Source organism: Malaclemys terrapin, chromosome 3, assembly GCF_027887155.1.
Source record: "Malaclemys terrapin pileata isolate rMalTer1 chromosome 3, rMalTer1.hap1, whole genome shotgun sequence".
Lineage (NCBI taxonomy): Eukaryota > Metazoa > Chordata > Testudines > Emydidae > Malaclemys > Malaclemys terrapin.
Window position 1 is genome coordinate 76,418,600 of NC_071507.1, and position 23,730 is coordinate 76,442,329.

General features: G+C 40.9%; 1 protein-coding gene across 2 annotated transcripts in view; it reads left to right on the forward strand.

Moving 5' to 3' along the window:
• Nucleotides 1–23,730, forward strand: part of LYST (lysosomal trafficking regulator) — a 154,227-nt gene that overhangs the window by 25,433 nt on the left and 105,064 nt on the right. For both annotated transcript variants that reach the window (XM_054022597.1, XM_054022598.1), the window contains exons 2-5: nucleotides 3,515–3,614; nucleotides 8,303–8,501; nucleotides 18,615–18,705; nucleotides 21,089–23,183. In XM_054022597.1, the coding sequence (XP_053878572.1) occupies nucleotides 8,310–8,501; nucleotides 18,615–18,705; nucleotides 21,089–23,183 (2,378 nt within the window). In that variant the 5' untranslated portion in view covers nucleotides 3,515–3,614; nucleotides 8,303–8,309. The remainder of the gene's footprint in view (nucleotides 1–3,514; nucleotides 3,615–8,302; nucleotides 8,502–18,614; nucleotides 18,706–21,088; nucleotides 23,184–23,730) is intronic.

The following is a 23,730-nucleotide window of genomic DNA, read 5'->3' on the forward strand; positions in this document are numbered from 1 at the left end:
TTCACTCTCTCTGGGGCACTTGGCATTGGCCACTGTCGGTAGACAGGATACTGGGCTGGTTGGACCTTTGTTCTGACCCAGTATGGCCATTCTTATGTTCTAACCTAAATGAACCCAAAGTTATGGAGACAGATATGAGTTAAGGAAGCCAGCAGAGTATCAGAAACCTGGAAAAATCTCTGACTGGATGGGTTCAGGCGTTTGGTCACAAGCTGAGGTGGTTCAAAAAATTTGGATTTTTTTTTAAGCAGAATTTTTGTTGTTGTTTCTTTAAACAATCAAACCCAGCAAGGAGCAAATATTTGGCCACACATTTCTGAAACCCCAAACCAGGTTCAGGTTTTGGCAGACTAATTTCAGCTTTTCAATTTAAAAAAACCAAAACAAATTTTGAAGGAAAGCAGACATTGTCCGTGATTTTTTTCTGCTTTTAAAAAACCCCTAGTTTTCGATCCAAAAAAAGTTTTGATGGAAAATATTTGTCCAACCCTTTTAATGAGCTTTAGTGCCTTTTAGCACTAGCTGATGCTGAGAACCAGTGAGGTTCTCACCTTGTAAACGTGACTTGAAAAGAAGTTTTCTCAAAACTGGGTTTGTGCCAAGATGCAGAAGGTTTTTAAACGTTTATTTTTTCCAGGGCCACCCGGGGGGCAAGTGGGGCAATTTGCCCCGGGGCTGCAGGGGCCTCCACGAGAATATAGTATTCTATAGTATTGCAACTTTTTTTATGGAAGGGGCCCCCAAAATTGCTTTGCCCCCGGCCCCCTGAATCCTCTGGGTGGCCATGGTCAGCAAGAGGAAGAAAAGGTGCCTAACAATATACGTGTGTGTTAGCATAGCTTTAGCTGTATACAGTGCATGGTAGTACTATGATCACAGTGAGAAATCATTCATTATTGATCTTAAAAGCACTTCACATATCTTATCAAGTGCTTAAATAGCTAAACCGAACAATAAGAAAGCGGCAGAAGGTATTGTTACAGAAAACTACTTGGCTATTTTGCTCTGGTCTCTTTGCTGCTATTACAGAGGTCATATATGCTGAAGATTGCTTTCCATACAGCTTAACTTAATTATAATTATCATATTTGACTTTAAGTTTCCAGGTCACATTTGATGTAATGATGATGCTGGAAGACCAGTGCCAGCTCTTGCAAAGGCCCTCCCTTTTTTATGAAATAATTCTGGTTTATAGAATTGTTTGGTTATTTTTTGAGTGCTCAACTTGAGACCTCTAGCACTTGACTCTTCTTCTCCCCCCCCCCCCCCCTGATTCCTCTTCCAAGAGATGCTGACATCATGTACTCGCAGTGTGTCAACTGGAGTTGTGGGTGCCGAGCACCTCTGAGGAATATGGTTTTGCATATTGAGCAGGATACTAAAATGGTCCACCCAAAATTAATGAAACAACAAGGAGTCTGGTGGCACCTTAAAGACTAACAAATTTATTTGGGCATAAGCTTTCGTGGGTAAAAACCTCACTTCTTCGGATGCATAGAGTGAAAGTTACAGATGCAGACATACATCTGTAACTGCATCTGTAACTTTCACTCTATGCATCCGAAGAAGTGAGGTTTTTACCCACGAAAGCTTATGCCCAAATAAATCTGTTAGTCTGTATCTTCAAAAAAAAACTAAAGACTAACACAGCTACCCCCTGATACTTGACACCAAAATTAGTGAACAGCCTTGAAAATATGTCATTTACTTAAGTTAAATTAGTAGAATACTTGCTGTCTGCTTTACAGAGCCATTGCTATAAAGCACCTTCAGTCAAAAGGTGTTATTTAAGCGCTAACTACAACTTGTATTTTAAATACAACTCAGATGAAACATGAGGCTCAAATTTGTGGATGGTTGGTAAGGATTCATGCTACTTTAGAACAACTGAGCAACTGACATTTGGTCAAGATAAAAGTTTACTTTGAAAAGTTAAAAGAAACAAATACTGACAGTTTGACAAACTGAATCATAGTAGAGGCTACATGATAGGCGTCATCCCCTTTATATTTGTAAAAATATTTGTCCTCATTTTAAGCGTGGAAGATGTTGTATGATATAGCCACTCAAAGACCGCCATATTTTGGGAATTTAAAAACATTAAATAACTCTTCTTCTGAAGCGTACTTTTAGAAAAGAATGAGGGATTCAGGTTACCTAAGTAGTACCAGAAGAACCTTCCCCCCCCCCCCCTTAAGTCTCATGCTGTAAAGACATGGGGGGCGGGGGGAGAAGTATATTGATAATCAGGAACTTCATTTTCCAGTTGATTGACAACTGCTCTTTTTAAACTTGGTGATTTGTCAAAGAGTCATAAAGGGAGTTCAATCTACAGTAATTTTCCTTCATTCATGATTATTTCAGACAAAGTGCTATTTTAAATGTTCTGGTTTAGTATATCTGCTCTGAAGTTTATAACTGTCTGGGTGTGTGTATGTGGCCCAACCCTGCAAGTTCTTGAGTTTATTATAGTTATGTTCAGAGCTGCCAAGGTTTGTGCATCTCCATGTGTGATTTTTACTCACAGGTGACAGCCACTGACTTTGCTTCACTCCCTGCCTGAACTATTGATAGGGGTAGATAGCTGCCTGAAGCTGGAGAAACTATTGCAGGTCAACATTGTAGCCTGCCTAGGCTACAGGGAAGCAGATATGTCATGTGAAACATCTGGAGCTTCATCCTGGTTCTTGGTTTTCGAGCAAGCTTTTTTTCTAAGCTTGTTCTAGTTAGTCTGCCATATGAGTCACAAGTTGGATCCCCTTTTTTCCTAGCCACCTTTGTACCGTCTCCAAGACAATCTTTTCTTTGTATACTGCATATGTCTTCCTATCTAAGCATAGCACTTACTTTCATCTCAACTAGGGTATTGTCTTGCCCACTTTGTCAGTTGTATTGTAATAATGATTGTCAGTCTGGCAATGATTTTGATTTAACTGCTTCTCTTTCCTAAACTCATGAATTCTTCCCCCCTCCCCATATTTAGGCCTTTAGATATAATATGTTTTGTGGTAGCACCCAAATAATGGTCCTCCATCTTTGCATTCAGTTATGTGAGTCCTTACACTGTGCATGCACTTCTCAAGCATTTACATTTGTTTGTATAATTCATGGCTCCTAATATCTGCTCCTCACTTGTCACAGGTGTTAATGCTCAAAGTCTGTGTATACATGCAAATGATGGCCAATCTGAAAATTTTGGCATCACTTCTGCGGAAAAACGTTACTTGTCAACACTTTGCTTCAAAATATTTGAACTAGAGTAGCTTTTATGTTATTAGCTTGTCTTGTCTTGTATACGTAACCTTTATTTCCTGTTACCAGAATCATAAAGCTTTAGATTGAGTCAATCCTCCATCCTAACACTCAAAAAAGACTTGGGAAGGATTTATTGGTCAATTTCATAAGTTTATGAAACACTACATTTAAACTTTAACTTCAAAATTACAAAATAGCGCATTACAGATATATTTTTTTAAAGACATTGTGATTTACAAACATTTCTCTTGTCTTACAGGCAAAACTTTAAGGAAATATTCCCAGAATTTATCTGTTTTTTCTCTTGTAAAAAGAAAAGGAATGTGTTAGAAGCTGTATTTAAAAACAACAACAACCTGGTAAGTAGCAGTTAGCATTTACATTACACACCATGAATATTTATTTCTACAATGTCATAGGTGTGCACAGAATTTTCGCTGGTAGAATTTGCATGAGTCATAATTGGTAATAGCTAAGATCAGTGTTGATGCCTCTACCCTTAGGAAACAGTTACCTTACTTCCCTTTTTCAAATAGGGGAGACTGAAAACTCTTAAAAGGAAGAGTTCATTTTTGAGTTTCTTGTCTCTGTTTTCATCTCTGTTTGAATTTTTCTCTCTTCCTTTCCTTGAGTCTCTTAACATCTTTACTTCATTTTCCTTCCAAAGACCTCTTGTCATGCTTAGCCTTTTTCTGGTCACAAAGCATCCTTTTTCTTCCTCTTTTCCACTGCACAAGGCTGAAAGCTCAGCTTTTGTAGTGCTCCTAACTTCTGCCTGCACCATAAGTTGCAATAATTAGTCCTGAACTCCACTTTTTTTCATATGTATGTAAACCACCCTGCCAGCCCCTCATTCTGATTGTGTCTTGGCCAGAGTTACTTCTCCATAACCAAACACTTAGGGTATGTCTACAATACGAAATTAGGTAGATTTTTTTTTTTTAAAAAGAATTCTATTTTATACAGTCCACACTATGCCTATGTCCACACTAAGCGCATTAAGTCGGCGGAGTGCATCCACACTAAGCGCATTAAGTCGGCAGAGTGCATCCTCACTACCGTAGCTAGAATCGACTTACAGAGCGGTGCACTGTGAGTAGCTATCCCACAGTTCCTGCAGTCTCCACCGCCCATTGGAATTCTGGGTAAAACTCCCAATGGCTGATGGGGCAAAAACTTTGTCGCGGGTGGTTTTGGGTACATGTCATCAGGCTCCCCTCCCTCTCTCCTTCTGTGAAAGAAATGGCAGACAATCGTTTCGCGCCTTTTTTCTGGGGTCCCGTCCACCGGACCCACTCAGCCTGCTGTCTGCCTGGATGATCGGAACCCCAGACAGGCAATGGGCTGAGCGGGGCCGGCGGACGGAGCCCCAGACCAGCATCAGCTGAGTGGCTCAGCCCGCTGGCGGTCTGGGCCTCCGTCCCCCAGCTCCTGCTAGCGGGGGTCCTGCTCAGCTGGCAGACCTCAGTGAGGTCAATTAGGAGTGCCCGGACAGACATGGCTATCTTCCTCTTAGAGCACCGAATGGGAGTGACTCCAGGTCATTCTCTTTACCAGCCATCGCTGGTAAATAGTATCAATGGCCAATGAGGGTCTGGCTGGAGAATCTTGCCTACATGCTCGGGGTTCTACTGATCGCCATATTTGGGGTCGGGAAGGAATTTTCCTCCAGGGTAGATTGGCAGAGGCTCTGGAGGTTTTTCGCCTTCCTCCGCAGCATGGGGCAGGGGTCGCTAGCTGGAGGATTCTCTGCTACTTGAAGTCTCTAAACCACAGGATTTGGGGACTTCAACAGCAGAGTCAAGGGAAAGGGGTTGGGACTCCTTTGTGGCCTGCATCATGCGGGAGGTCAGACTAGATGATCATAATGGTCCCTTCTGACCTTAAAGTCTATGATTCTAAGTTTTTTGTCTCATGGAGATTCAGTCCTGCCTGGAATATCATGCGAGCTGGAGGCTTCTGCCTCAGGCTGCTCTCCCAGCTGGCAGTACCGCGCGGTCGCACCTACCCCAGCCTGCCCCTTGCTCCCATGGACAGTAGTAAGGAGCAGTTCAACTTGTGGAATGACAAATCCAGAATGAAGGATTGCACTCTATGGGCCACGTTCAGATTATTTCAGAGTCCTAGATAGCATTTATTCCCTATAAAAGGCTTCATGAAAATTTCCCCCCGCCCCTAACAAAAATGTTAATTTATCAGAGCAGCTGAAAGGATAAGGAACCTGGGACTGTAACTTAGAGAGAGCTTCCATATTATTTAACTCATAATTGATATAATTCAAAGTAAAATTTCACAGCACGGTCTGTTCTAAGACTAAAAATGCAGGAGGGGAGTCAGAAAAAGGAACAGTGACCTGTTTCCGCCCAGTTTCGAACTGGGGATGTTTTGCGTGTTAAGTGAACATGATAAGCACAACACTACGGGCTTCTCTTTTTTTTTTTTTTTTTTTGCCACATCCTTTGCCGAATGCACAGGAATGTTTTCTATAGCTACAGAAGCTACCTAATGCAATGTCTAGATCTATGGCCTTCTTGCTCACAAAGCAGTCATGCCCCTGCCCACGGCTGACTCAGCGCGGCGTGCATGGGACACAGCAACCTGACTCGGGCAGGATCGCTAGCGAGGCATGATACTTTTGCCGTTAAGCAAACATAGCAATTCTTTCCTGCCCTCTGCCACTGAATGCCTCCATGCATTACGCTGAGCCCTGTCAGTGTGGGAGGACTTCATGAGCTCGGAAAACAGGCCATCGCGAGTGCGTTTTTTTCCGCCTTCTAATCTGCAATAACCTCAGGGATGGAGATGATAGGGGGAGCATAGAAACGTTCTGGGGGGACTGCATGGTCACCTGTGCTGCTGAGTTCGCCACACTGGCCAAACAGGAAATGAAATTCGAAAGTTCCCGTGGCTTTTCCTGTGTACCTGGCTAGTGCATTTGAGTTCAAAGTGCTGTCCAGAGCAGTCACAATGGAGCACTCCTGGAGGCCAATACCCTCGAATTGCGTCCACACTACTCCAAATTCGACCTGGCGATGTCGATTTCAGCGCTAATCCCCTCGTCGGGGAGGAGTACCGAAATCTATTTTAAGAGCCCTTTAAGTTGACAAAAATGGCTTTGTCGTGTGGATGGGTACAGGGTTAAATCGATCTAACGCTGCTAAATTCGACCTAAACTCGTAGTGTAAACCAGGGCTGAGTATTAGGATGTCCGATGTTAGACACCTATACTCTTTAATTTTATTTCTGTGATGAAAAGTTGCTCATGCAATATATACCTTTTCAGTGGAAGAAGTAGTGATCACAACATTCACATGAGGTTTTGAGTGTCAGAATTTCTTAATCCCAAAATTATTGTAGGCATGTCTTAAAATTATTTTAAGATGTCATATTTGACATAATGACTGCACAGGGTTTTTTCCTCCATTTCAGCAACATTAATACAACTATTTTAAAGAACAGAGTTAAGCAGTCCTAGAGATCCTTTTTCCTATTTGTTGGTGTGAAGGGAGTCACACCTGGGCCTGTTCTTACTGATCTCACATCTTAACTCTATTTTTAAATTTTATTTTTGGTTCTTCTATCTAGTCTTGTAGCAGTAACTTTTTAAAATGAGTCATACTGCATATATGCTCTTCACTTTTTGTGCATCCTAGTGCACCCAATATTTCTCTAGTCACCACCACTGCTTCATGCCACTTTCACTATGGCTTTCTCAGTAACATAGATAACTTTTGATCTTTCTGTAATTTATGTTGTAATTTCTAATATATTTTTCCCTTCCTGTTAATTTCAAATTGCCAGTGTGTTACTGGTCAACTAGCAATATTACCATAATATTTACGAGAGAAAAGAGAAACTTAATAATTCCACTGGAGTAGTTGGGAGTGGAGGAATTTGAAGAAACATTTCTAGGTTTTCTTACTTTTTGTATTTAAATTTTTTTTAAATAGTGTCCAAATACTGAAATCCAGTGCACTATGTGCATTTATTTTAAAGTAAAATTCAAATGTTTGGACATATATAATGTGAAGAATTGAAAGTAATCTTGCTCTACTGCATTTGAGTCTTCTCCAAAGTAGAATCACATTTTGAGCAACATGCATTATTAGTGAATGTTTAATTCAATCATTTGTTTAATTAAAAGGACCACTGTCCATGCTGGTAAACCCAAAATTTAATATTACATTTTATTAGAAATTGAGATGTTTTAGTTTTAGATCTCCGTTTTGATCTAATTTACTTATGGTTTTTAAAAGTTTCTTGATTATTTTGAAAGTAAAGCCTGTTTTATCCTGGGAAAGATGCTGGAGTCCCTTTATTTTATAAACACTTGTGCCTCACTTGCGCAGTGGTGCTGGGATTTTCAAAACCACAGGAGGGAGCTAGATGCCCAAATCCCATTGAAATTCAATAGCATTTGGGCATTTAGCTCCCTTAATCTTCTTTGAAAAGTCCCAGCCTATGCATACATACTTTATAGAGTGTGAGAAGATGCATTTAGTTTGAATTCACAATGTTTATTTAGACATTTAAAAAAAAATCCTGAATCATAGGACATCTGATTTTCCTCTGACTTAATCATTTTCCTTTAAGTTTTAGCTGCTTCTAAATATGCAGTCTGGGCATTACAGCTCACTTCTAGCTTACTAGAAAACTGGAATTAAGCCATTAATTTCCCTTTATACATTCCCAAGGAAAACTTTGCTTTGTGTACGTTCATCTAATAGATATTTTATAAATGAGTATTGCTTGTTAATAGTTAGAAAATATAAAAGCAATTAATAGTACATGGAAAATATCTCATGATATGGATGAGAAACAGAAACCCTTCAAAATTTACAGATGGTGGATATCTGTGACTAACTTACGTTTAGTGTAGTTTGTGGAGGGTGAATAGCTGAAGCCATAATTGGAAAAAATATAGGAATAATTTTTTTAAAACTTTTCAGTCCTATAGACTTCACGTGTAGCTCAAAATCTTGAGAATTGTAAACTTTTTAAAGGATAAGCATTGATACTTCTCTATTTTTCTTTTTTGTGTTTGCAGCTCAGACATGAGCAGTGCCAGTAACTCGCTGGCACGTGAATTTTTGATAGATGTCAATCGTCTCTGCAATGCTGTGGTCCAGAGGGCTGAGGCCAGGGAGGAGGAAGAGGAAGAAACTCACATGGCAGCACTTGGACAATACCTTGTTCAGGGTCGTGGTTTTACTTTGCTTACTATGCTCAATTCCATCATGGATCAGGTAAGTTTTCATAGTTTTGAGTGACTTGTAGATTATATTTGCATTACAGCAGTTTACATTTCTGCTATTGTGTTTTGAAGAAAATATGTTTGTGGCAGGATGTGCCTTTGAAAGGCTTTTTTTGTTTGTATTTTCCCTTTGAGAGTCTGTACTTTCTTCTTCTGGGTTTTCTTGTTCTGCATGGTAGCGTGTGAATAAGCATGATTAAAAAGGAAGTGTGAAAGACAGTAAACTTTTTGTTTTGTTTAATAGTAGCAGCTTTCTTTCTGTCCTTACTAGAAAAAGGACAAATGGGTAAATGCATGCTTCTTTGAAACAGCTAGTGTTCCACTAGCTAGATCCACTAACATGGTGGTCTTCCAGGGTCTGTGCTAAAAGATCAGACTGCAGTACTGGGACTAGAATTTGTAGTTGAGGTGCAGGCCTTAAAGAGATGCTATACAGCGCAGTATTGGAAATCATCTTGCCACTGTTCAGAGACTACAATACTAGAGCTCGTTAGAAAATGGTGGTGTTTTTTCCTCATTATCAAATGTCAGCAAACTAACTTTGTTTTTTCACTCAAAATTTTTAGCAGGGAATTTTGACTTTCCCTCAACCAAAAGTCCAAGTGAAAATAAAATAAAAAAAAAAGAGGAAAGCAGACACTTACATTTAAGTACCATTTGGTCAAAAACCCAATTTTCTGTTCCCCTAAAAAAAGCGTTTGTGTAAAATTTTTTGCCATACCTGTCCAATATCCATGCACACTATGTCACCAATACTCTAGAATGTGATCTCCTATTTCGCATGGCATCTCTGGGTTTCCCCCCAGGCTCTCCCATTCAACCAGACTCTTACAAAAATTTAAAGCATTGTTCTTAACTGAAAAGTTAGCTCAGGATAAAAATGTTTTTTCTCAGTTTGTTCACTTTGCGCATTTCCCAGCCCTTTGCATTTTCCCATTTTTAGTCAATGTATCCCTTGCTAAAAAGACCCTTATAACATCAACAGGGAGCAGAAAAAACTTAGTATTTTTTTGAGATACCTTTTTAAAAATGACAAGTTTCAGAGTAACAGCCGTGTTAGTCTGTATCCGCAAAAAGAAGAACAGGAGTACTTGTGGCACCTTAGAGCTCTAATAAATTTGTTAGTCTCTAAGGTGCCACAAGTACTCCTGTTCTTCTTTTTAAAAATGTACAAGACATACTGTACTTTTAAACAGAAATTGAAATGTTAAAAAGCCTATTAAATTCAAAATGGTAGTGAAGTCTTTAAACTAATAGTTCCTTGTTTGTTTGTGTGCACTTCCTTTCCATAATCACATTTCTAAACTATTATGATAGCGGTCTCTCATTTAAACAATAATACTGTAGTCTTCAGCTCTTGTCTTTGTTTCTAAATAATGTCAACATCAGTTAATCCAGCAACCCAGAAATCTTCCCCACAAAGTACGCATTTTAATAAACAAGGCAAACAAACTCCATAAAAGCCGGTGGTACTGGTTTCTGCAAAACACAACTCTTAATATTACACTAACTTTCTGATAAACTAAGATGCAGTTATTACCTACCTAATATGGTGCAGATGAAGCTTCATGGTCTCGTTAAGTTATTTGTTTAATAAGTTATCCTGTTTACAACTGCATTGTTTCTAACTTTTGGGTATTGATTTGCATTTAATAGAAATTCAGACAATTCTAGAACTAGTTCCTTGCAGTGTACTGGCTCAAAGGTGTAGAATTTTAGGACTGACCATTACAAATGCATGTTTACAGTTTCTGTGGGTCCCAAATGTTTTTGTAGTTGATGGCACCTACAGATTTGTTTAAGGATTTTATGAATCTTTAGAGATTTGTAAGTATCAGGGAGAACAGTAAATTTCCCACTCAAATTTCATAGCTCTTTGTTAATGCTATTTATGGAATTTAAACCTGTAAAAATAATTATCTTGGGATTCAGAGCCTTGTCAGTATTCTAATTCCGAGAACATGTTGAAACCACAGTATTGTAGAATATTGATACTATGTGTTCATGCTAACCTTCCTCTCATAATTTGGTACTCATAGACTTTAAGGTCAGAAGGGACCATTATGATCATCTAGTCTGACCTCCCGCATGATGCAGGCCACAAAGGCGTCCCAACCCCTTTCCCTTGACTCTGCTGTTGAAGTCCCCAAATCCTGTGGTTTAGAGACTTCAAGTAGCAGAGAATCCTCCAGCTAGCGACCCCTGCCCCATGCTGCGGAGGAAGGCGAAAAACCTCCAGAGCCTCTGCCAATCTACCCTGGAGGAAAATTCCTTCCCGACCCCAAATATGGCGATCAGTAGAACCCCGAGCATGTAGGCAAGATTCTCCAGCCAGACCCTCATTGGCCATTGATACTATTTACCAGCGATGGCTGGTAAAGAGAATGACCTGGAGTCACTCCCATTCGGTGCTCTAAGAGGAGGATAGCCATGTCTGTCCGGGCACTCCTAATTGACCTCACTGAGGTCTGCCAGCTGAGCAGGACCCCCGCTAGCAGGAGCTGGGGGATGGAGGTGATGCTGGTCTGGGGCTCCGTCCGCCGGCCCCGCTCAGCCCATTGCCTGTCTGGGGTTCCAATCATCCAGGCAGACAGCAGGCTGAGTGGGTCCGGTGGACGGGACTCCAGAAAAAAGGCGCGAAACGATTGTCTGCCGTTTCTTTCACAGAAGGAGAGAGGGAGGGGAGCCTGATGACATGTACCCAAAACCACCCGCGACAAAGTTTTTGCCCCATCAGCCATTGGGAGTTTTACCCAGAATTCCAATGGGCGGTGGAGACTGCAGGAACTGTGGGATAGCTACTCACAGTGCACCGCTCTGTAAGTCGATTCTAGCTACGGTAGTGAGGATGCACTCTGCCGACTTAATGCGCTTAGTGTGGACATAGGCATAGTGTGGACTGTATAAAATAGAATTCTTAAAAAAAAAAAAAAAAAAAAAAAAAAAATCTACCTAATTTCGTATTGTAGACATACCCTAAGTGTTTGGTCATGGAGAAGGTTCTAATTAATATCTTCTGTGGGTTAGTTTTACACTCCATGTCTAGAGCGGATTTACCTGTATTACTTTGTTTATATTGTATTTGTGGATAAGAGACAGGTTGTTTTTGTGTTTTGTCCTCAGAACTTCATATTTAACTGATGGAAGGATAGGGAGATTTTGATGCCAGTTCAGTTAGCATAATTTTTAATTGACACTTGTAAAAGCTGTTAAGTGGGCAGTGTCAAGGCTCCTTCCCCCACTCTGAACTTTAGGGTACAGATGTGGGGGCCTGTATGAAAACTTCTAAGTTTAACTACCAGCTTAGATCTGGTCTGCTTCCACCACTCCCAATGTGCTAATTCCCTTCCCTGGGTAGCCTTGAGAGACACTTCACCAATTCCCTGGTGAATACAGATCCAAACCCCTTGGAATTTAAAACAAGGAGAAATTAACCATCTCCCCCCTCCTTTCTCCCACCAACTCCTGGTGGATCAAGATCCAACCCCCTTGGAATTTAAAACAAGGAGAAATTAACCATCTCCCCCCTCCTTTCTCCCACCAACTCCTGGTGGATCAAGATCCAACCCCCTTGGATTTTAAAACAAGGAGAAATTAACCATCTCCCCCCTCCTTTCTCCCACCAACTCCTGGTGGATCAAGATCCAACCCCCTTGGATTTTAAAACAAGGAGAAATTAACCATCTCCCCCCTCCTTTCTCCCACCAACTCCTGGTGGATCAAGATCCAACCCCCTTGGATCTAAAAACAAGGAAAAATCAATCAGGTTCTTAAAAAGAAGGCTTTTAATTAAAGAAAAAGGTAAAAATCATCTCTGTAAAATCAGGATGGAAAATAACTTTACAGGGTAATCAAACTTAAAGAGCCCAGAGGAACCCCCCCTAGCCTTAGGTTCAAAGTTACAGCAAACAGAGGTAAACACCCTAATAAAAGGTACATTTACAAGTTGAGAAAACAAAGATAAAACTAACACGCCTTGCCTGGCTGTTTACTTACAAGTTTGAAATATGAGAGACTTGTTCAGAAAGATTTGGAGAGTGTGGATTGATGTCTGGTCCCTCTCAGTCCCAAGAGCGAACAACCACCAAAACAAAGAGCACAAACAAAAGCCTTCTCCCCACCAAGATTTGAAAATATCTTGTCCCCTTATTGGTCCTTTGGGTCAGGTGTCAGCCAGGTTACCTGAGCTTCTTAACCCTTTACAGGTAAAAGAATTTTGGAGTCTCTGGCCAGGAGGGATTTTATAGTATTGTACACAGGAGGGCTGTTACCCTTCCCTCTATAGTTATGACAGGCACTATTAATGTTTATATAGTGCTTTGAGGAACACATTATAACAGCTGTGTATGATTGTCTAATTTTATTGTTTGGGGGCGAGTTGGGCTCTATTTATTTATATATACATATTTTCCTAAACCTGATGTAAGTAATACTGGGCCACTGCATTTTGGCATATTGCCAATTTTGATTTATTGCTCTTAAGGCTGAGTTCTTACATACACTGAAAGACTCTAGGGCTACCCTCTGCTCGTTGGGGCATGAATGTATGGGCCAGAAACAGAAGTTACACCACCTATCGTCGACCCAAGGTACTGGTCTTCTCAATTCTATCACCAGAGACCTTATGAGCCTCGATGAAAATGTCCCAAAATCCAAATATCTTGTTTCCTTGTCCTCCATCACTGGCTTCCTTTTTGCAGGCCCAGCCTCAGGCCAACAGGTATTTTTGATGTGAGCTGAAGAGCCAACAACCACAGAATCTAACACCTCGTGACCCCTCCATTCCCTTTGGGTGTCACTTAGTACTCTCTTACCATGGGGGGAGGGATAGCTCAGTGGTTTGAGCATTGGCCTGCTAAACCCAGGGTTGTGAGCTCAATCCTTGAGGGGGCCATTTAGGGATCTGAAGCAAAAATCGGTCTGGGGATTGGTCCTGCTTTTAGCAGCGGGTTGGACTAGATGACCTCCTGGGGTCCCTTCCAACCCTGGTATTCTATGATTCTATGCTTGGAGTGCAATAACAATGGACAAATCGGTGCTGAATGTCATCTGCCATGGCTATACCATTGTGTTTGTCATGCTTCCTCCTCCAAAAGCCCCTTCCCCATCCCTCTTCAGGAATCACTCTCATGACAGTATCCTCTTCCCAGAGGTGAACTCCTAATTGCATCAGGGAGCAATAGAGCAGAAACAGGGTTCTACTCAACTTGCTTCCTGATTCCTCAGGAAAAAGGAGGTTGGAAACCAATCCTCGACCTCCATCAGTTTAGTCACTTCATCTGCAAAATCAAGTTTCATGTGGTCACATTGGCAGAAATCATTCCCTCTTTAGGAAAAGGCATGTGGCTCACAGCTCTCAATATGAAGGACACTTACTTCCATGCCAACATTCATCCTGCCCACAAACATTTTTTCAGATTCACGGTGGGCACCGGCCATTTCCAATACAGTACTTCCTTTTGGAATAGCTACTGCTCCCAGAGTCTTTACCAAAGTATTTTCTATAGTGAGAACTCGCCTCAGGTGTTCTGATCGTTTTGTTTTTTCCATACCTCGACAACTGGCTTCTGGCAGCCAAATCCCACCAGGAAATCCTCGCGTCACCCTCCATGTTACTCAACTCCTTGCTTCACTGGGAATCAATGTCAACATCAAGAAATCAATCCTCAGCCCCCACAGTCACTAGATTTCATAGGGGCTACCATAAACTCTATCACATCATGGGAATACCTGCCCATAGACACATGTCAGGCAATGAACACTATTTCTCACATCATGAATGACCCACATGTATTGGTCAAGATGTGCCTGCCTCTTCTGGGCCACATGATTTCATGCACCTACATGACCCCTTTCATGAGACTTCATCTTCACTGCCTCCATACATGGCTCCATTCTGCGTACTTGCAAAGCTATCATTCTCTGGACTTCAGGCTGAAAGTTCCGGCCAAGACACTATCATCCCTACTACTGTGGACAGACCCCCATCATGTATGTCTGAGGTCCCTTTCTTCCCTCCTCTCCAAGCAAAATTATCATCACCAACGTGTCTCTAATAGGCGGGGGAGCCCATATGGATGACTGCTTTGCACAAGGCTCCTGGACCTCTTGTGAGTCCAGGATGCATATCAACATCTTGGAACTTTGAGCAGTGCAAAAGGTGTGTGAATCCTTTCTCCCACTTCTATATCAACAAACAAGGGGGAGCGAGATCCCCCATTCTTCGCACAGAAGTGGTCAAGCTCTGGAACTGATGCATCAAATTACACTATCTGCAGCTTACCTTCCGGGAACACAGAATGTGCTTGCAGACTCACTCAGCAGGCACTTTGTGAATGACCAACCAGGAATGGGAGCTTCAAAATACGGGGCTATGCAACATCTTCAAACAATGGGGGACCCCAACCAGGGACCTATTCGTTTCTCAGACCAGTAGCAAATGCACCAAATACCTGCTCCAAAGGACGCATCAGCTGTCGCTCCCAGTGCGATGCTTTCCTTCTCTTGCGGTCAAACCAAATCAACTACACATTTCCTCTACTGCCGTTCCTACCTTGAGTTCTCCTCAAATCCATCAAGACAGGACAATGGTCATCCTTATCGCCACCTTCTGGCCCAGGCAGTTCTGGTTCCACAATCTCCTCCGCACGTCCTCTGATTCCCATCCTGAACTTCTCCGATCTCCTCACCCAACACAGTGGCAGAATCAAGCACCCCAATCCACATGCACTCCATCTCGGGGCATGGTATTTGGATAGGCATCTACTCTAGAATCAGTATGCTCCTCATCTGTACAAGACATTCTCTCTAACAGTAGGAAGGACTCCACTAGACAATGCTACCGAGCTAAGTGGAGGCGCTTTTCCTCTTGGGCCTAACTTAAAGGCATTCCACCAGAAGAGGCAGACCTCCCCCAATCTTGGACTGCATTCTATCCCTGAAGTCATTGGGTCTCACCCTCAGCACTTTGATGGTCCACTCGGCTGCGATTAGCACATTCCATCCATTGGTAGAGGGCTGCTCTGTTTTTACACACCCGTTAACTGCTAGATTTCAGAAAGACCTCCTCAGAACCTTCCCTCCCTGCCAAATGATTGCACCTCACTGGGTTTCGAATTTGATACCCTCAGCTTTAATGAGTCACTGGTGTCCTCCTCTTTGTCTCTCCTTTCCATGAAAGTTGCCTTCCTGGGGGCAGTCACTTCAGCAAGGAGAGTCTGAACTCAGTGCTATAATGGTTGACCCATCATTCCCAGTATTGAAGAAAGTTTCTTTACGTCTATGCCCTAAATTTCTACCAAAGGTAGTATCCCACTTTCACATTAACCAAGCTATTCATTTACCTGTTTTCTTTCTGAAACCACATGCCTTCATAGACGAATGTAGACTCCATTCCCTCAATGTCAGGTGTGTGCTGATCTTCTACCTGTGGAGAACAAAACTTATCAGAAAGTCCCCTATACTATTCAGTACAAAAGCTGAGAGACTCCGAGGACGGGCCATCTTCATACAGAGAATCTCCAAGTGGATTTCTGATTGTATCAAACCCTGGTGCCATCTGATGGGCCTGCCTCCTGCTGCGGGGATATGCATTCACTCCACTAAAACTCAAGCTGCAACTGTGGCCTCCCTCCAAGACTTGCCTCTAATAGACCTATCTAGTGCAGCCACATGGAGTTCAGTGCACACCTTTGTGACACATTATGCACTGGTGCAAGACTGAGCAGCAGATACTTAATTTGGCCTGGTGGTCCTTCGCATGACCCTTCCATTGTCATCCTTGCACCCTCCACCAACTTAGTTACTGCTTGTCAATCACCCTCTGTGGAATACAGTAGGGACCATCACTCGAAAAAGAGGAGGAGATTACTCAACTAGAGGCTCTTCAAGGGGTGTATGGTCCCCCTGCAGCAGAGGGGAAGAGGGTGGGGTCTCTCAGATTTATGTTGGAGAAGGAACTGGAATCAAAGTTGGTCCATCCTGCTCTTTATCACCTCGGATGGAAGCATGAGGCGAGTCAGGGAGCATGTTCAGCCCAACGGACACTACTTTCAAATTCTCTAACTCCAAGTGCAGGATGCACATGCGTAAACCTCAGTGGAATACATCTTGAAGAACCTCCAGTTACAGGTAAGTAACCTCCTCTTCTATGTGATGGTCTACAAAATATATGGACTTAACTAAGGTTTCTATCAATAGTTCAAAGTAGCTGACTGACTAAATTTAGTTGCTTGTCATAGATCCTCGCAAAACCTTGGTTAAGTTGCAGTAAATGTGTTTCTTTTACACATGCAATCTGTTCTTACTACAACCACTAAATGAAACCATTCCATGGCTTTAAGGAAGTTTGAAAGAGTACAGCAAAGGAATATAGATTTTTAAAAGACTGTACAAAGACAGATGAGAACTGCTTCCTTGTATATAGGAATCCATTTTAAATGTCATCGTTTCCCAGTGGATACCATCTACCTTCTAACTCCGCATAGAGGAAAAACTGTAGTAAATGACTTTTTAAAATGGTGACCATTGTATTAGAGCAGTGGTGCCCAAACTTTTCCTCTTGTTTCCCCTCCCCCCCCTTACCAATAATGCAGTGTGTCCCCCCCCGGCCGGGGGCTGGGAATGGGGGCCAAGAGCAGGGGTGGGTGGCACTCCCTTCCCACCCCTGCGTGGGGGTTGGTCAAGGCCCTGCCGTGCCCCACCACAGTTTGGGGACCACTATACTAGAGGAAGAATGGTCCAGTGTTTGTTTGGGACACTAACCTGGGACTTGAGAAACCCTAGTTCAGTTCCCCGCTCTGTCAGACTTCCTGTGTGACCTTAGACAAATAACTTGGAGATTCTCTATTTCAGTTTGTCATTTGTATAGGGAATTAATAGCACTTCCCTATCTCACAGTGGTTTTATGAAGATAAATACATTAAGATTGTGACCCTCCAGTACTACAGTAATGACATACCTCTGATAAATACTACATTCTGAAGGCAGATTAATGTAATGTTTTCCTTGTCCGTTTTGTGATGTAAAACTTTCTCCTTCCTATTGAGTAAAATAGCAGCAAATTGGTCAGTCTCCATGCCTCAATTTCTCTATCTATAAAATGATACTGGCCACTGTTTGTAAAGTCCTTTGAGATCTATGGATGATTAGTGCTATATAAGAGCTAGATCGTATTTTTTAACTTTTATTTATTTGATTGATAAATAAATATTACCATCTAGCTGGCTCCCAAGAACAATAGAACATGTGTGCTAGCTTATTTCACAACTTCTTGAGGCTTCTGAAAAACTTGCTTTTCCTTGAAGAAACAATCTGCGAAAACTCCAGTCTTGGAGCCTTAGTTCCTTAGTGTAGAGACCAGTGGAAAACCCTCAGCTCCTAAGGAATATTGACCCTGGCAAAGTGTAGTATATGAAGGCCAGTGAGGAGTTTTGTTCATGCTCTATCCTATTTACTGCTGCCCTCTGGGCTCAAAGTTCTTCAAGTGTTGAGAGTTCCAGAATCTCTGTAGGAATGACAGTTTCAGAGAAACAAAATTACAGATAAATAAACTTTTTCCTCCCTCTGCAGAATTCCATTCTCCCATTGTGCCTTGTTGCAGATAACTTCTTCCTTTAATAGGTAACTTACAGCCTCAAAAGAAGGACCTTTTTTTTTTTTTTAAATGTGGGAAGGCAATACAGATGCTATTTAAAAAAACAAAAAACCAAAAAGCATAGCATGTCTTGCATCCACAATATTTTTTCTTATGGTCTCCCTTCAGAACAAGTTATTTGCTTTCAATTTTCACTTAATGTTTTTTTCCTCCCTTAGGTGAGGAATTCTTTCAACAAGAAAGGTTTGGATAGCTTTGACATTTATAGACTCAATTGCAAAGATGTGCTAAATATTTGCAATGCTTTCTGATTGGCTGTGGTTTATGGTTAGAACACTTTTTCTGCATAGATGAGTTATTTCTCTAGTGTAGCTTTTGGGGATGCAGGGAACTGAGTGTTTAATTCTTAACAAAATTTACACTAGGAAATCTATGGCAGTTGGAAAAGTCCAGCTGTTTCTGTAAAACTACAAAACATGAACTTTTAAAAATACTTAGTTTCCAATATAGGAGCTGACATGTCGAGAAGAACTTCTAACTCTCCTCCTGTCACTTCTACCATTGGTGTGGAAAATACCCGTCCAAGAAGAAAAAGCGATAGGTATGTTTTCATCATACTACACTATCAGAATCATAGCAAAAATTATGTATTGTAATAATGTGTGCTTGAAACTTTAAAAAAAAAAAAATCCTTGATTCAAAACCATACATAACAAGGAATTTCATCAGGCAATGAGTCTCTTACATTTCAAACTGGTGACCTTCCTTTTTTTTGAGTTCTGTATTCTTTCTACCAATAGAGGGAAGACTAAAGTATCTTACATAGAGTTGTCCCCACATTCCTCTATACTTTAAGTCCTTTGTTTATCTAAGTCTTCTTGCCATATGTAGATTCACCATACTTATAAAGCGAGTCTGATAGTTTACTGTATGTGTAACTTACTACCCATCTTGAGCAGTTAAGCCCAGTTGAATTTTCAGCTTGACTGACTCAAAAACAAGCCTGCTTGTGGACATGTGATAAATTAGTGGCTTTGTCAGGACTAGTTTTAAAACAATGTATCGCTTACAGATTAATGTCTCAAACCTGTTCATGTACAGTGTATAAAATATTTGCCATTTCCCAGCTGCATCCCTAGCTAGCATTACTAGTGTGGTAAACTTCAAGCAACATTTCTCTCATTAGGAGCTATTGGGCTGCATTTCGGTGTAATTTTTTCTTTTTCCTTTCTCTTTTGTGATAAGCTTTCATTCTTCCCAAGTGGTCATTACCCTCTATTGCATGAAGTATACTTTTTTGGGGCAGGGGGGCAATTGATTATAAGGGTCTTTCTCAAGCACCGGAATTGTGCCTTTTTATAAAAAATGAGGATCAGCGAGAACTACTTACCTGGTTTTAAACAATGATGCAGCTGCACAGGTCCTATGAATGGTTTAAACTCCATCATAGACCCAGGGACAGGCTTTTTTTGCTACCCTCTTATCTCATCCCCAGAGCTCCTAAGTAGGGGGTAAAAATCTCTGCAACTGGTCTACACCTGTTATACCATTGGTAGCACCATTGCAGCTTCATCATTGGTAAAAAATGAGTATGTAAGTTCCTTATGTAGAGACATCCTATATGTCTGTTTCTAGCTATTGGATATAACTTGAGTCCAGGCATACAGGCTACTAAAAAATGCCTATTTCAACCCCTTAATAATGATTCTCAAATCCTACTTAAATCCCTGAGCAGTCTTAAGTTTCATATCTGTGGTACAAGCAGAAAGCAAATAGGCTGTCGTTGGATGTTCTCCAGATTTTGTTAGCAATATACATAATATGCTTGAATGTCACTTTTGGCCTCGCTGTTGAGGGCATTCAGCACATTAAGGGTGGCAGATATTTCCCCATTCCTCCCTCTTTCCCCCCCACCCCCCAAAAAAACCCTTTGGCACATATTGGTAAAACTACTGGAATTAGGATCCTTGAAAGTCAACTTTAACAGATATAATATGTTGTTGTTTTTTTATTCAGAATATTTTTTAGGAATTAACTTAAACTTCTTTCACTCCTACACAAATAAAGACGCTTAGTTCACCAAGTTCTGCATTGTTGTAAATACACACTTTTTAGTTTTTCCATTTCCAAGCATTTTTTGGAATCTTTGTTGAAGAGAACGGTGTACTATATTCTCTTAATAGGGTTGGGAGTCAGATAGCACTGAATTCTCACATCAGCTCAACCACTGATTTGCTGTGTTGCATTGGGCGAATTTCTTCTTGTGTGTGCCTGATCCCTGTTTATTTGAGGATAAGGCTTATAATACCTCACATGAGTGTTGTGGGATTAGACAACTTTTGTACAATGCTCTGACCGGGTATAGTGGTGTATGTTAAGTGCTTATTCTTTCATTAGGTTTTTATATGAACAAATTACTTTCTTGTAAAAGAAATCCTATCCAACTTGTTAGCGCAATAAAAAATAAGAGCTTCAAGTAGTTCTTTGTCAGATTTAATATTTTGGTTGTATTGTTCTGATATAGCCAGAGTTAAGCATGTCAGTGTGCTTCTTTAAAGTAGGGGATCTTCAACAGGTAAGAGGGGTTTCTAAACCACATTTTGCTAAATACAGTTGTTTGTCTCAAAAACCTAGTCTATGTTGATCTAGGCAAGGGAAATGAAGTTTCAAAGTCCAGATTTTGATTAATAATGGGAAGAAACTGAAACTGGTGGGTCCCTGTTTTGAGAATAAGCAAATCAGATTGCTGAATCTGAATTGTAAATAGCCATTTTGTGATAACATTTTTTGTTTAATTATCCTGGAGGTGTTCAAAGAATGAATAAAAGCAAAGCATGTCCTGTGGGAAACCTTCAGAGACACTAACCAAATATGTATCCCAAAGATATATATGTTCAAGTTATAAAGTGCTACAGTTGTATTTAATACAAGTTTGATCATGTTACTTTGAAGTGTAATGTATATGCTGATTTTTCTTTCAACAGATTTTTATCTACCCTTCACAGTTGACATATGCCTGACCAAAGAGACAAATTCAAGTTCTTTGAGATCTACACAGGAAAAACTAAGTTTAGAAGGAATAGTTTGTCCATCCTTTCAGACTCCTGTAAAATTAAATTCTTCATCTCGAAAAATTAGGCGTCAGCGCAAAATCACCCATCGGTATTCTGTGAGGGATGCAAGAAAATCTCAGTTATCCACTTCGGATTCAGAAGCCAATTCAGACGACAAGAATACCATAATGATGAAACACAGGCGGTCTCAAATCCTACAGCCTTTTGTAACACACCCACCTAGGGACGACTACCGTGCAAGTACAGGTGATCCCCCACTGGCAGAAGTAGTACGAAGTTTTAATCCAGATCCCATGAGTCTAGAAAATTCCATACAGATCATTCCAACACAAGAGTCAAAATCTGAGGTTTTAAATGAGTCAGCTGCAGCAGCAGTTGTTGGCAGCATGGACAATTCTCCATTTGACTTGTGCCATGTTTTGTTGTCATTGTTAGAAAAAGTATGTAAATTTGATATTACCTTGAATCACAATTCTGCACTTGCAGCCACTGTAGTGCCCACCTTAACAGAATTCTTATCAGGATTTGGAGACTGTTGCAATATGAGTAGTGATGCAGAAAGTGAAGTGGTTTCTGCAGGCTGGACAGAAGAACCTGTGGCTCTGGTTCAAAGGATGCTCTTTAGAACAGTGCTGCACCTTTTGTCCATAGATATTACCAGTGCTGAAACTATGCCTGACAACTTGAGAAAAAATCTAACAGACTTACTTAGAGCAGCTTTAAAAATTAGAACTTGTTTGGAAAAGCAGTCTGATCCTTTTGCTCCAAGATACAAGAAAACACTACAGGAGGTTCAGGATAACTTTGTGTTCTCCAAGTATCGCCACAGAGCCCTTCTTTTACCTGAGCTTCTAGAAGGGGTTTTGCAGATTCTGATCTGTTGTCTTCAGAGTGCAGCTTCCAATCCATTTTATTTTAGTCAAGCTGTGGATCTCGTCCATGAATTTATACAACACCAGGGATTTAAACTATTGGAAATGACAGTGCTTCAAATGGAATGGCTGGTCGCAAGGGATGAGGAAATAACTACCGAAGCCTTAGAACATCTAAAAGCCCTAATCAACAGCATTATGAAAATAATCAGCACTGTCAAAAAAGTGAAATCAGAACAGCTTCATCAGTCAATGTGTACAAGAAAGAGGCATAGACGATGTGAGTATTCTCACTTCATGCATCACCACAGAGATCTCTCGGGGCTTCCGGTTTCTGCTTTTAAAAACCAGGTTTCCAGAAACCCCTTTGAGGAGGTAGTACATGGAGAAGTTCATTATCCTGAACGCTGCTGTTGCATTGCTGTTTGTGCTCATCAGTGCTTCCACTTGCTGCAGCAAGTTTCTTTGAGCAGCACCTGTGCTCAGATTCTATCAGGTGTACATAATGTAGGAATATGCTGTTGTATGGACCCAAAGTCTGTGATTACTCCATTACTTCGAGCTTCCAAATTACCAGTGTTAAAAAACTTTCAACAGCACATATTGAGCATCCTTAACAAGTTTATATTGGATCAATTGGGAGGAGCTGAAATTTCTCAAAAAATTATACAAGCAGCCTGCAATATTTGTACTATTGACTGTGACCAGCTTGCTGAGCTAGAAGATACCCTGCAAAGCAACTCGACTGATATTGGTCTCGCATCAAATTTTTCATGTCCCTCTTACAGGTTTCAAGGGATTTTGCCTAGTAGTGGATCTGAAGATATGTTGTTGAAGTGGGATGCTTTGGAGGCTTACCAGGACTTTGCTTTTGAAGAAGACAAACTACGCAGTGTACAGATAGCAAGCCACATTTGTCATTTAATGCAAAAGGGCAATGTGGTGGTTCAGTGGAAGTTATACAATTATATATATAACCCAGTGCTCCAGAGAGGGGTTGAGTTAGCACATCACTCTCAACAGCTTGGTATAACTGCAGCATGCAATCACGTATGCAGCTGTCATAGCCGATGTTTGCCCCAGGAGGTACTTCAAATTTATTTACAGACACTACCTGCATTATTTAAATCCAGGTTTGTTAATTTTGTATTTATTAATGGGAAAACTGTAGCTGAAAATTACAGAAATGTTTGTACATTAATCACTGATTAAAATGTAATGAATTTGTGGTTGGGTAGCAGCACACACTTGGAAATGAAGATGATGGGGACCATGTAAATAATTAGGATTGAGACCTTTATTATCTGACTTTTTCCAATAGGTTCATAAACCCCAGAAGGTCTCAGATCTGGGATGATGGTGTCTACGCTATAAAATGTGTAAAACCTTTATACAGAATGCGATATACAAATCTATTCTGCACTTCTTATTCTTCAAGCAAAAGTTAGTTGGGCGTGTTGAATAGGTTCATGTGCCATTTTTGTGAAGGAATTAGACTGCATGGAATTACGTCTAACTTCTGCCATTGCAACTGAATTCATAGAATTATTAGTATATCCATAATTCTAACAAACTATATTTGAGGCTTGCGGTAGAATTGCTTATAATTCCAAAATGACAAGGAACTGTTTGTCTGTCTGTCTGTTTGTTTGGAAAGCCTTCACCCTGTTTAACTATTCA